At 40.6% G+C, this 15163-nt stretch overlaps 1 protein-coding gene across 13 annotated transcripts in view; it reads right to left on the bottom strand.

The window, feature by feature from the left end:
• Window positions 1-15163, bottom strand: part of AMBRA1 (autophagy and beclin 1 regulator 1) — a 182584-nt gene that overhangs the window by 38628 nt on the left and 128793 nt on the right. For all 13 annotated transcript variants that reach the window (XM_082340160.1, XM_082340161.1, XM_082340155.1 and 10 more), the window contains one exon: window positions 5805-5915. In XM_082340160.1, coding sequence (XP_082196286.1) covers window positions 5805-5915 — 111 coding nt within the window. The remainder of the gene's footprint in view (window positions 1-5804; window positions 5916-15163) is intronic.

The following is a 15163-nucleotide window of genomic DNA, read 5'->3' as shown; positions in this document are numbered from 1 at the left end:
TGCCTGCTATTATTTAACATCGTTCTGATGGTAGCAGCCAATGCACTTAGACAAGATGAAGAAATCACAGGTGTACAACTTGGAACAGAGGAGGGAAAATTAATACTATTTACAGATAACGTACTTAGAAAACCCATGAGATTTAACTGAATAACAACTATAATTAGTAAACCAATTCAGTAAAATAGAAATTTTTTTAAAGCTTGTAACAACTTTAAAAATGTATAAAATTACATGAAGAAAACTTTAAAACATTCCTAAGACCACAAGAGAGACTTGGAGAAACTGAAGAATCATACCATGTTCTTACATAAGAAGATACCATACAAATATTGAGTCTCCTTAAGTTACTTTATATGTTTAATGCAATCACATTAATTACACCAACAGGATTTTTTCAGGGGGGTGAAGGGAAGAAGCGAGGTAGTTTTAAAGTCCATACAGAAAACCAAAATGTTCAAACAGGCAAGAAATGTTGGATTAAAAAAATAACAAGAGGAGACTAGTCCTACCAGATTCTAAAACAGAGCCTCAAACTTAAACCAATGTGGTACTGTTACATGAATAATCAGACAGATCCCTGGGACAGAAGAGACAGAAGAAATACATCTAAATACTCAACAGGAAATTAATAGGATGAAAGTGACATCCCAAATCAATGGGGACAAATAGATCATTTTATAAATTGGTTGTGACAAATGAGTAGCACATGGGGGAAAAGTTGGATCATACTCTGCTTATTTAGGACTAGGTTAAACTTCTGATGAATCAAAGATTTAAAGGAAAAAACTAAAATATAAAAGTACTAACTGATCTTCTTGATGCTGCCACAAAATCTAGGAACCATAAAAGGAAAGTTGGATAATTCTGACTACTTAAAATAAGTTCTATGACAAAAATAACCTTCGGCAGAGTCAAAAGACAAATGACAACCAGGAAACTCCTATTATGAGTTAATTTTCTGATTTATAAAGAGCTCCTGTAGAACTGGTATGGAAAAGACCAACAACACAATAAAAAAAAAATAGGTAAAGCACAGAGACAAGCCAAGAAAAGGCAACACATGTGGCTAAATGTATGAAGAGCCACACAACCTGGTTTATAATATGAGAAATACAAATTTAAAATACCTACATACTATTTTTTTTTCTTTTTTTTGGCCACACCATGCGGCTTGCAGGATCCTAGTTTCCCGACCAGGGATTGAACCCTCGCCCCCAACAGTGGAAGTGCGGAGGCCTAACCACTGGACCGCCAGGGAAGTCCCACCTACACAGTATTTTTTACCATCAGATTTATAAATACCCCAAAATATGACAGCATATTCTACAAGCAAGAGATTAGGGAAACATGCACTCTCATGAACCACAAGCGAGTGTATAAATTGGTATAATCTCTACAGAGGGTGATTTAGCAGTATCTACCAAAATCACGAATCTACATATTCTTCCTCCCAACAATTCCATTTCTAGGAATTTATCCTATGATATACTTGCACATGTGCAAAATGACAAACTGTGGCATGGTTTGTATAGCAAAAGACTGGAAACAACTTAAAAGTTCCTCAGCAGAGGGGCTTCCCTGGTGTTCCAGGGGTTAAGACTCTGCACTCCCAACGCAGGTGGCCTGGGTTCAATCCCTGGTTAGGGAACTAGATCCTGCATGCTGCAACTAAAGATCCTTCATGCCACAATGAACATCCTGCGTGCCACAACTAAGACCCAGCACAGACAAAAAAAAAAAAAAAAAAAAAAAAAAATTCCTCAGCAGAACACTGGTTAAAAAATAACTGGTTAAAAAATGGACAGTGGGGGACTTCCCTGGTGGCAAAGTGGTTAACAATCTGCCTGCCTGGTCCAGGAAGATCCCACATGCCACGGAGCAACTAAGCCTGTGCACCACAACTACTGAGCCTGTGCTCTAGAGCCCGCGAGCTACAACTACTGAGCCTGTGTGCCACAACTACTGGAGCCCGCATGCCTAGAGCCTGTGCTCCGCAACAAGAGAAGCCACTGCAATGAGAAGCCCGTGCACCGCAACGAAGAGTAGTCCCCGCTCGCCACAACTAGAGAAAGCCCACGCGCAGCAACGAAGACCCAACACAGCCAAAAATAAATAAATAAATATTTATATATTTTTTTAAAAATTAAAAAAAAAAGGACAGTGGGATACTAGGCAGCCATTAAAAAAGAATTGGGTAAACGCTTTATATACTGATACAGAAAGATCACCAAGACATGAAGTACAGAAAGCAAGGTACAGAAAGAAAAGTATGTATAACATGCTACCATTTAGCTTAAATAGAGGTGGAAAAACATACATTTGCATGTACTTGTATATACATACAATATCTTTGAAGAGATATGCAAGACACTGCTAACTGTGGTTGCCTATGGGGTGGAGTGGTGGGTAGCTGGGAGCAGGGTTGGGAAACTTTTCACTGTATATCCTTTTATATTTTAAAAATCTTTGGTAAATGTATTTCAGATTATAATAAAAGAAACAAAGCAAATAAACTAATGAAACAAAGTACCTGGGGAAAATTATGGCAAACATCTGGGCCAGAAATCTATAAACAAGCAAACAGTATTTCATAAGGGAAAAGGTAGATTGCATTTGATTTCTAGTAAAGAATAGATTATTGAACATGCGGCTTAAAAGTATTTAGGAAAAAAAGATTGCTACTGAGGTTTCACTAAGATCAGGACATGAAAAATTGACCTCATTTTCATGGTCTGATAAGGATACCAAGATTGGCATACTGGGAAATGCCACAGACAGGGGCTATCTTGATTATTTTAAGGTATCTGACCAACTCTTACAATACCCTATAGACAAGATAGAAAAATATGGGCTTCACATGCGAACAACCAAGCCTAGGTGCAAATTCGTGAACCAAAATTGACACAGAGCAAGTCCACAGGAACATACCACAATGCCTGGTGCGTAAGTCCTGACTGATGTACCAGTTTTGCTAGAAATCCAAAGTAAGACAAAGGGGGGACTTCCCTGGTGGCACAGTTGGTTAAGAGTCTGTGCTCCCAGGACTTCCCTGGTGGCGCAGTGGTTAAGAATCCACCTGCCAATGCAGGCGACACGGGTTCGAGCCCTGGTCCAGGAAGATCCCACATGCCGCGGAGCAGCTAAGCCCGTGCACCACAACTACTGAGCCTGCGCTCTAGAGCCTGTGAGCCACAACTACTGAGCCCGCGCACCTAGAGCCCGTGCTTGGCAACAAGAGAAGCCACCGCAATGAGAAGCCCACGCACCGCAACGAAGATTAGCCCCTGCTCACTGCAACTCGAGAAAGCCCTCGCGCAGCAACGAAGACCCAACGCAGCCAAAAATAAATAAATAAATAAATTTATTTAAAAAAAAAACACAACAGTCTGCACTCCCAATGCAAGGGGCCTGGGTTCGATCCCCAGTCAGGGAACTAGATCCCACATGCATGCTGCAACTAAGAGTTCTCATGCCACAACTAAGGAGCCCGCCTGCCGCAACTAAGACCCGGTGCAACCAAATAAGTAAATAAATAAATATTTTTTTAAAGACCAGAAAAACAAAGTAAGACAGAGGGACTTCCCTGGTGGTCCAGTGATTAAGAATCCACTTTCCAATGCAGGGGAACTAAGATCTTACATGCCTTGGGGCAACTAAGCACTCCCGCCAAAAGAAAAGATCCCTCATGCTGCAACTAAGACCCTATGCAGCCAAAAAATAATAATAATAATTAAAGTACTTAGTGTTAAAAAAAAAAAAAAAAAAAGACAGAGAAAGTAGAAGATGATGTAAGCTTGGGAAAAAAAGGGCTGAATCAAAGTTCAAAAAAATGTTGAGAGGCAGGAACTAAGAATAGCAGTTGACACCATTAAGATAAAACTTAATAGAAACAAATACAAACCTTTGGTTTTTAAAACATTCGAACTGCGCAAGTAAGTATAGGATGGTAAAGTCTTGGTTTATTAACAATTATCAAGTATTTTTTAAATAAATAAATACATTGTTTGTTTATTTATTTATTTATTTATGTTTGGCTTCATTGGGTCCTCGTTGCTGTGCATGGGCTTTCTCTGGTTGCGGTGAGCAGGGGCTACTTTTCATTCCGGTGAGCAGGCTTCTCACTGCGGTGGCTTCCCTTGTTGCAGAGCATGGGCTCTAGGCACGTAGGCTTCATTAGTTGCAGCACACGGGCTCAGTAGTTGTGGCTTGTAGGCTTAAGAGTGCAGGCTCAGTAGTTGTAGCGCACAGGCTTAGTTGCTTCACGGCATGTGGGATCTTCCCGGACCAGGGATCAAACCCGTGTCTCCTGCATCGGCAGGTGCATTCGTAACCACTGCGCAACCAGGGAAGTCCCATCAAGGAATTTTAAGTGACTGCAAACTCAATAGTGGCTTCAGAAAAAGCTGTTGAAATCTTAGGCTGAACTAACACTGTCCAAACCACCACTGTACTCTGTTTTGGACAGCTCTCATCTGGAGTGTTCTACGTTGTTCTGCCACCTCAAAGCTTAAAGGGGAAATGAGCAGAACTGTCTAGGATTTGAAAACCAGATCGTAAAAGGAATCTCAGGAACTTTGGCCCAAAAAGAATGATTTAAAGGGAAATGGCAGTTTATCTTCAAATAGCTGGAGAACTGTCACTTAGAAGAGACATCATTAGACTTATTCTATGGAGATTCAGAGGTAAAACTAGGACCAATGGGAGGAAGTGACAGCAAGGGAAATGGTGGCTGGGTATAAGAAAAAACATTTGAACAGGAATTTAGCAGTGATGGACTAGGGCCAACTCATCAGACAGTGTGACCTATCAGAAGTGTTCAAGCAGAGGCTGAACCACCACTTCTCAGGAGTGTGTGAGAGTCCGTCATCAGATAGAAAGTGAAATGAGATGTCTAAAATGCTGTGATTGGGCTTCCCTGGTGGTGCAGTGGTTGAGAATCCGCCTGCCAATGCAGGGGCCATGGGTTCAGGCCCTGGTCCGGGAAGATCCCACATGCTGCAGAGCAACCAAGCCCGTGCACCACAACTGCTGAGCCTGCGCTCTGGAGCACACGAGCCACAACTACTGAAGCCCGTGTGCCACGACTGCTGAAGCCTGCGCGCCTGGAGCCTGTGCTCCGTGGCAGGGGAGGCCACTGCAGTGAGAAGCCCTCGCACTGTGGCAAGGAGTGGCCCCCACTCACTTCAACTGGAGAGGGCCCGCACACAGCAACGGAAGACCCAACACAGCCAATTAATTAATTAATTAATTAATTTTTAAAACAATGATGTGATTTCAATCGAACAACTGGGACATGGGATTGAGGACTCGTAGAAGCTGGGAAAACGGACTGTCAGACAGACATGTTTGTAAACCACACATCAGTCAGGCCACTCCCTTTGCACCATTCAGATCTAGATTAATAAATGAGTTTATCATCACTGTAGTCTTTCCTCAAGGGTCTGGCTCTCAGTTCCTACACTCCCTTCTCCTTCTCTTCCTCTCAGTTCCACCCAAACTTCTAGGCTTGGGACAATGAACTACTAGTCGGTAAACTCCTGGGGCAGACATCTTCAGTTTGGTGTCCACCTTAGCACTGTTCTGATCACTGTACCAAAGCATTGTTCGCTGCTCAGGGTGGGTGCTCAATACATGTTTGTTGAATTGCTTAACGAGAGTTGGAGAAGAGCTGCAGAAATGGCACACGGCAGTCAGCTGCTCAACGAGGTGATGAAAAATCAGTGCTATATGGGTTTCTGAGCTCTGGCTCACCAGTAAGAGACAGACCTTCCACCAGTATCCCCAGTTCTACCTTGGCTTACCATTACTGATTTCTGGGAGGTCAAACTTAGTGAAGTCCCACCACTGGAGCCGGTAGGTAGTATTGGCAATGTTACTGGCCACGGCAGACTGCCCATCACCAATCACTGCCCCTGGTTGGGGAGAAGACAAAGAGAGCACATTATAGTGTTTATCTATATGTTTCCATTGCAAACATGAGACAAAGCTAGGATTAGAAGAGGGAGAAAAGGAAGAATCACAACTAAGGCTGAAGAAAGCTGACAAGTCCTATATGTCAAGTCTCTATCTCAAAGAGAAACCAGACATGTTTCTCAAGAACAATTCTACATGTAAATATAGTATAATACAATATAATATAATATAGATAGTATAGTATAATGTAATATAATATAAATCAGCCCCCCTTCCCATTATTACGTAACATTTACTGAGTGCCAACAATGTGGCATGTACTGTATATATCTTATCTGGTAGGCTCACAATCTAAAGAGACAAATGGGTGTTCATAAAAATGCTGGGAAAGAAACATGAAAAATGGGAGGACACCATTAACACAGAAAAGCATTCAGTCCCTGGATGTCTTTGGGTAAGCAGCACCCTTTGGGAGAAAGCATCTCCTTTGTATATGACCTTCCTCCTAATAAAACATCTCAAAAGGAGGCTTCCCCCAGGGAAGAGGCAGCCAGCATTCAGCTGATCGGATAGAGAGAGACAGCAAAGAACAAATGAGGTAATATTTGTTAATCTCTTCTGGACCTCTGGCATGTAACACAATAGAAATTTATGAGCCTAGCTTTTCCGCCTCAGAATATTTTTATTAAGGCAATATTTTATAACCCCTGCCCCACCCCACCCCAGGATAACTTCCTTGAATACAGATTCACTTGTAACATCTCACAGTTTAACTTTCCTTGAGACATATACTTCTGTATGACATTTTTTTCCTTGGTAACCAATTAAATAAAAAATGGATTTTTTTAAAACAGGGTGACACTTTAATTTGCAGTTGTATTTCATTTTACATGAACATGTCATCTCTTCCTCCTCCTCCTTCCGAGGTGCATTTCATACACACCCACCCTTCTGATCAGACAGAGCCAAACCCTCTCGGGAGAATAGAACATTCTTATATGCTACACAACCTAAATGGTATTCTCTGCTGCAAATCAACTCTGATTTTGAGAAACTGAACTTGTTAGAGCTGACTAGCCTTGGAACAATGGACAGTTCTATACCCAGATTCTTTAGTATCACCATTTTCCTCCTCTGCATGTCATTGCAAGAGGGTCTTGTCTTTTTTTTTTTTTCCCCCTCCTTTTAGAGCACTGCATTTATTGCTCTGCTACTCCTGGTGTTTCCCTGTTCTTTCCTCAGATGGTCAAGAGATTGTTCAGAGGGAAAATGTCCTCCATACAAGCTATGAAATATGAGAAAAGTAGTCTTCTCACTCTTCCCTAGTTGCTTCAGGCCATTGCATGAGAAGACTCTTTTTTAACATTAGTTTACTGATAGAGTCCTTGTCCCTGTTTCAATTTGTTAAGAAAGATACCAACAATTGGGTCCCAAGATGATGATACTTCTAGATTAACATATCGTCAACATGGGCAGGACTGCCCCCATGGGGGTGAAAACTCTTCATGGTGGGGGAAAAATCTTAGATAGTACAATCCCCAGTCCCTGCCAAAGTACTGCAGTATATGAACAGATACACAGCATTATCTGTGATATTAAAATTTCATGGGAGGGGGGTGATTAGGGAAAAAAATGTCTAAAAAGGCTCCTTAGGAGGGTAATGATAAAATAAAGGTTGAGAAATACTGTTTTAGATAAACCAATACTATCCAAACAATACATTCTTTATAATCTTGCAGATTCAAAGACATTGTTCAAAATGGTCATGTTCTCTCTGAAGGCCTAAGAAAGACAGCATTTGAGGGTTCTATCAATGAGCCCACTGACCTCAAATCCCTATTGAGGGGGCCTCCCTGGTGGCGCAGTAGTTAAGAATCCGCCTGCCATTGCAAGGGACACGGGTTCGAGCCCTGGCCCGGGAAGATCCCACATGCCGCGGAGCAACTAAGCCCATGCACCACAACTACTGAGCCTGTGCTCTAGAGCCCGTGAGCCACAACTACTGAGCCCACGTGCCACAACTACTGAAGCCCAAGCACCTAGAGCTCGTGCTCCACAACAAGAGAAGCCACCGTAGTGAGAAGCCCACACACTGCAACGAAGAGTAGCCCCGCTCGCCGCAACTAGAGAAAGCCTGTGCACAGCAACGAAGACCCAATGCAGCCAAATAAAAAAAAAAAAAAGAAAATCCCTATTGAGGGCCCTGTGGCATATCACTTAAATGAGGTAAATATATGCCTTTGCTTAAACTTTACAGAAAATTCTGTAGTAATGATATCTGACTTGGGAAATTTTGCTGAACCTCTGGGTCATGAGGAGGGTAAGCTACCTATAGGACTTTCTTTTTGTAAAATAATTAATTAATTTATTAATTTATTTATTTTTGGCTGAGTTGGGTTTTGGTTGCTGCGCGAGGGCTTTCTCTAGTTGCGGCGAGCGGGGGCTACTCTTCGTTGCGGTGCGCGGGCTTCTCATTGTGGTGGCTTCTCTTGTTGCAGAGGATGGGCTCTAGGTGCGTGGACTTCAGTAGTTGCAGCACGCGGGCTCAGTAGTTGTGGCTCACGGGCTCAAGAGCACAGGCTTAGCAGTTGTGGCGCACAGGCTTAGTTGCTCTGCGGCATGTGGGATCTTCCTGGACCAGGGATCGAACCTATGTCCCCTGTATAGGCAGGCGGATTCTTAACCACTGCGCCACCAGGGAAGTTCCCCTATAGGACTTCCTTAATAGGAACTTTCTTGATTTTTCTAGGCCTCCTTGATAATGAAAATAACTTTTTAAATTTCAAGGTCCACTACTCAGGAAAGAATTATTCAGTTTTATTTCGACCCAGGCTCAATTCCATTGAGTTTATGAATTGTTCCTCTGGCTTGCTTATCTATATCTAGATGGTTCATATCAACCTCTGACCACTAGTCTCTCTCAAATGATTTTAGTTCCTTATAATTTCCTCCAACTTTTAATAGAAAAGCATATAACCCAAAATGGAAGAAGGCAAGTTGATTTTCTTAGTATATGATGAAAGAAATGCTAGTTCCTAAGACAGGATAGGAAAAAAATTGAAGAAACAAACCCCGTATTGTAGGAGCTTAAAATCTGGGGGAGAGGACGAGAGCTACTAACAGGAAAACAGTTAAGGAAAATACCAGATGCTTTAAGAGCGCTGTGGATATATCTGCAACTGGAACAGAAATGACTGAGACTCCAACCTACAGCTCCAGAAGCATCCTGTATATCCATGCCTCAGGAAACGTCTTCTGGAAAACAGCTGTGCAATAAAATAATCATGTATGGTTGTACTGTGTGGAAGAGACTGGGGAGGTATTCTCTGCCAGTGTGGTGCCAGAGTGTTGAGGAGGAATGGGCCCTGGCAGCAGGGAGAGTTGATTTTCAGTGCCGCGTAAACATAGATTAGGGAGCTAAAGATGCCAGCAACAGATTAGAGTACTGTCACCAGGTTCTCTTCTGCAAGAGCTGCAGGCCAACTGAGCCTGTCTCTCAGAAACATCAGGAAGAAAAAGTATCACCCTGTTAAAAAAAAAACCCAACCATTTAACAGGCCTCTGGCTACTAAGCTCAAGGTATAGGAAATGTGCCAGAATGAATTAATGGACTAAGCTACAAAGTATTTACATAGGAGGCACTTAGCCTTGGAAACCAAATCCTGACAGAATGCTGAGGGATTTCTGAGGGCTCAAGGTTTTCTCAGTAATAACAGAATGGAACAAGCTAGACTCAGGGTTTCTCAACCTCCACTACTGATATTTTGGGTCAGATAATTCTTTGTTTAGGGGGTGGGGTGGGTCTTGTGCATTGTAGGACGTTTATCAGTACCCCTGGCCTCTTCCCACTAGATGCCAGTAGTTACCCAGTTGTGACCACCAAAAATGTATCCAGACATTGCCAAATGTTCCCTGGGGATCAAAATCATTCCTGGTTGGGAAACTCCAAGTTAGATAAATACAGCCTACATCTTAACTCCAAGATAGGTGCTCTTAGGAGGCACTACTACTGGAATGCTCGCTGCTAAAGGCACCAAAACTGTTAGCGATACTGATTTTGGAGAGAAACCAATAAAAGGCACAGCATTATACAAATATTCCTTTAGCAAACTTCCAGTTTTCCATTTCTGCCATGGATTAGAGTTTGGCTTGAACTGGGATCTCATGTGTCTGTTTTTAACATTGTTTCTGAGAATATGGGCTTCAGAATCAGATGGACCCGATTTTGACTCTTCCTGCTAGTACCTATATTAGTATGACTCTGTGTAAATCAATCTCTCTGAACCTGTTTCCTTATCTGTAAAAAGATAATAAAAATCCTTTCAACTTATAGGGCTATTTGGAAAACTTACTGAAATAATAAATGTAAAGTGATGGCAAACAGTAAGTGTCTAATAAATGACCACCATTAAAATTATTTTAATCATTTACTCCAATCTCTGTATGGTTTTCTTCTATAGGTATAGCTCTGGAATCAACAGCTCATAGACAGAGGTTCTTTCGTAAGAGACTGGCCCAAATAATGTGCCAGGACCAAGGAAGAGAAGCACTTCATTTCAGAATTAAGAGCAAATGCGTAGGACCCAGACTCCTTAGTAATGTTCTCCTTGAAAAACAGCTTAGGCCAAGACAGACCACATTCTGGTCCACACAACACACTGTAACAAATTTAAAAGAACTGAAATCATACGAAGTATGCTGTCAGAACACAAGGAAATTAAACTAGAAATCAGTAACAGAAAGATAACTGGAAAATCCCTAAATACTTGGAGATTAAGCAACACACTTTAAGTAACACATGGCTCAAAGAAGACATCACAAGAGAGATTTTAAAATATTTTTAACTAAATGAAATTACAACTAATTAAAATTTGTGGGATGTAGTGAAAGCAGCGCTTAGAGGGAATGTTACTGCTTTGAATGCACATACTAGAAAAGAAGAAAGATCTAAAATCAATAATTTAAACTTCCACTTTAGGAAACAAGAAAAAGAAGAGCAAATTAAATCCAAAGTAAGCAGTAGAAAAGAAATAATCAAAATTACAGCAGAAATCAGTGAGACTGAAAACAGGAAATCAATAGAGAAAAAAAAATCAATGAAACCAAAAGCTGGTTCTTTGAAAAGACCAATAAAATCAATAAACCTTTAGCCAGGCTAACAAAGAAAAAAAGAGGGAAGATACAAATTATTAATACCAGAAATGAAAGACAAGCTATCACTACTGATCCCATGGACACTAAAAGGATAGTAAAGGACTATTATGAACAACTCAATGCCCACAAGTTTGATAAGCTAGGTGAAATGGACCAATTCCTTGAAAGACACAGACTACCAAAATTGACACAAGAAGAAACAGATGATCTGAATAGGCCTATATCTATTACACTGAATCAATCATTAAAAACCTCTTAAGACAGAAAGTGCCAGGCCCAGGTGGGTTCATTGGTAAATTCTACCAAATACCTAAGGAAGAAATTACACCAAATCTCCATAATCTCTTCCAGAAAACAGAAGTGGGACTGCTTCTGAGGCCAGCACTACCCTGATACCAAAACCGGACAAAAACATTGAAGAAAGGAAAACTACAGTCTAATATCTTTTATGAACACAGAAGTAAAAATGCTCAACAAAATGTTGGCAAATCGAATAGAATAATGTATAAAAAAAAGTTACACACTATGACCAAATGGGGATTTATTCCAGTAGGCAAGGCTGGTTAAACATTTCAAAATCAGTTAATAATATGATCCATCACATCAACAGGATAAAGAAGAAAAATCATATGATCATATCAATAGATACAGAAAATGTACCTGACAAAATCTAAAACCTATTTTTGATAAAAACTATCATCAAACTGGAAGAGTGGGGAACTTCTCAAGTTGATAAACAATGTCTACAAAAAACCCATAGCTACATTTAAAGGTGAGAAATGACAGTTGACCCTTGAAAAACATATGTGTTTGAACAATGTGGGTCCACTAACATGCAGATTATTTCAATAAATACGTATACAGTACTACATGATCTGCAGTTGGTTGACTCCAAGGGTGCGGAACAGCAGATATGGAGGGCTGACTGTAAAGTTATACATGGATTTTCAGCTGTGCGGGGGTCAGAGTCCCTTTCTCCCCACATTGTTCAAGGGTTAACTGTATATGCTTTCCCCCTAAGACTGGGAACAAGCAAGGATGTCTCCTCTCACCACTCCTCTTCAACACTGTACTGGAAGCCTACTTAATGCAATAAGACAAGAAAAGTAAGTAAGAGGTATATAGATTGGAGAAGAAGAAATAAAACTTTCTTTGTTCACAGACAACATAATTGTTTATGTAGAAAATCCCAAAGAATAAAACAACAAACAAGCAAAAAACAAAACCTCCTGGAACTATTAAGTGATTATATTAAGTTGCAAGATAGAAGTCAACTGCTTTCCTATGTGCCAGCAATGAATAAATGAATAAATGGAATTGGAATTTGAAGTTAAAAATACAATATCATTTATATTAGCACCAAAAAAACGAAAACCTTAAGTATAAATCTAACAAAACATGTACAAGATCTATCTGATGAAACAAATCACAAAAGATCTGAAAAAATATTGGAGAGATATTCCATGTTCATGGATAGGAATATTTAGTACTGTTAAGATGTCAATTCTTCCCAACTGGATCTATAGATTCAATGCAATCTCAGTTAAAATCCTAGAACATTACTTTGTGAATATCAAAAAACTGATTCTACAGTTTATCTGGAAAGGCAAAAGATCCAGAATAGCCAACACACTACGCAAAGAAAGAACAAATTTGGAGGACACTATCTGACGTCAAGACTTACTATAAAGCTACAGTCATCAAGATAGTGTGGGCTTCCCTGGTGGCGCAGTGGTTGAGAATCTGCCTGCTAAGCAGGGGACACGGGTTCGAGCCCTGGTCTGGGAAAATCCCACATGCCGCGCAGCAACTAGGCCCGTGAGCCACAACTACTGAACCTGCATGTCTGGAGCCTGTGCTCCGCAACAAGAGAGGCCGCGATACTGAGAGGCCCGCGCACCGCGATGAAGAGTGGCCCCCACTTGCCACAACTAAAGAAAGCCCTTGCACAGAAATGAAGACCCAACACAGCCATAAATAAATAAATAAATAAATTAATTAATTAAAAAAAAAAAAGAACCTCTGCTTTGCTGCAGCTGTGAGGCAGAGGGAATATTAAAAAAAAAAAAAAAAAGATAGTGTGGCACTGGTGAAAGAATATGTCTATTCTAGATCTATGTCTAGACCAATGGAACAGAAAAAAGAGACCAGAAATAAACCCACACAAATATAGTAAACTGATCTTTGACAAAGGAGAAAAGGCAATTCAATAGAGAACTGAATCTCTTCAACAACAGTACTGAAACTGGATATCCATATACAAAACTATAAAATAAACTCAGACACAAACCTTACACTTTTCAAAAAATTAACTCAAATTGGATAGACCTAGACGTAAAACACAAAACTCTAACTCCTAGGAGATAATATAAGAGATAATCTAGGTGACCTTGGGCTTGGCAAAGACTTTTAAGATACAACACCAAAAGTACAATCCATGAAAAGAAAAAATTGACAAATTTTACTTCATTAAAATTAAAAACTTTTGCTCTGTGAAAGACACTGTTAAAGAGAATGAAGAGACAACAGACTGGGAGAAAATCTTTGCAAAACACTTAACTGATAAAGGACTGGTATCCAAAATATACAAAGAACTCTTAAAACTCAACAATAACAAAAAACCCAATTAAAAAGTGGGCAAAGGATCTAAACAGACACCTCACCAAAGAAGATATACAGATGGCACATAAGCATATGAAAAGATGCTCAACATCAGTCCTCATCAGGGAACTGCAAATTAAAACAACAAAAAGAAACCACTACACGCTTGTCAGAATGGCTGAAATCCAAAACACTGATAACACCAAATGCGGAACAGGATGTGAAACAACAGGAACTCCCATTCCTTGCTGGTGGGAACGCAAAATGGTACAGCCACTTTGGAAGACAGTTTGGCAGTTTCTTGCAAAACTAAACATACTCTTACCATATGATCCAGCAATCATGCTCCTTGGTATTTACACAAATGAGTTGAAAGCGTTATGTCCACACAAAACCTACACAGAGATGTTTATAGCAACTTTATTTGTAACTGCCAAAACTTAAAAGCAACCAAGATGTCCTTTAATAGGAGAATGGATAAGTAAACTGTGGTATATCCATACAATGGAATATTATTCAGTTCTAAAAAGAAATGAGCTATCAAGCCATGAAAAAACATGGAAGAAATTTAAGTGTATATTATTAAGTGAAAGAAGCAAAAAGCTATATGTTGTATGATTCTAAACTATATGTCATTCTGGAAAAGCCAAAACTGTGGACACAGTAAAGATCAGTGGTTGCCAGGAGTCTGGGGGGAAAGAGGAATGTACAGGTGGAGCACAAGGAGACTTTTTTTGTCGCAGTGAAACTATTTTGTATGGTACTATAATGGTGGATCATGTCACCATATTTTTGGCAAAACCCACAGAACTTACAACACTAACAGTGAACCCTAATGTAAACTATGGACTTTGGGTGATAATGATGTTTCAAGGTTGGTTCATGGATTATAACAAATGTATCACTCTGAGGCAGGATGTTGATGGTGGGGGAGGCTATGGGTGTGTGGGGAGGGAGGAAGGTATATGGGAACTGTCTGTACTTTCAACTTAATTTTTCTGTAAACCTAAGACTGCTCTAAAAAAAAGTCTATTAATTAAAAAAGAGAGAGAGAGAGAGAGAGAGCCCAAGACTCTAATTCATGTTCTAGGAAACAGTGGAAAGAGTGGCTGTCCATAAGCATACTGTTAGTCATAGCAGTTCACTTTCTATCACACAACCACAGAGCTCTTCTTCTGGAGCCTCAGAGCAAAAGAGTAAATGAGGACTATTCTGACGAGAGACAAAATGAGAGGGAAAAGAAACTTGAATCCAGTGATCCTGGCCAACCATCAGAAAACAACCATGGCGGGCTTCCCTGGTGGCGCAGCGGTTAAGAATCCGCCTACCAATGCAGGGGACACGGGTTCGAGCCCTGGGCCAGGAAGATCCCACATGCCGCGGAGCAACTAAACCCGTGCATCACAACTACTGAGCCTGTGTTCTAGAGCCTGTGAGCCACAACTACTGAGCCCACGTGCCACAACTACTGAAGCCCGCATGCCCTAGAGCC

This window comes from Balaenoptera borealis (genome assembly GCF_965194805.1).
Source record: "Balaenoptera borealis genome assembly, chromosome: 11".
Taxonomy (NCBI): domain Eukaryota; kingdom Metazoa; phylum Chordata; class Mammalia; order Artiodactyla; family Balaenopteridae; genus Balaenoptera; species Balaenoptera borealis.
The sequence above is the reverse complement of the archived record's forward strand: the minus strand, read 5'-3'. Positions and strand labels throughout refer to the sequence as shown.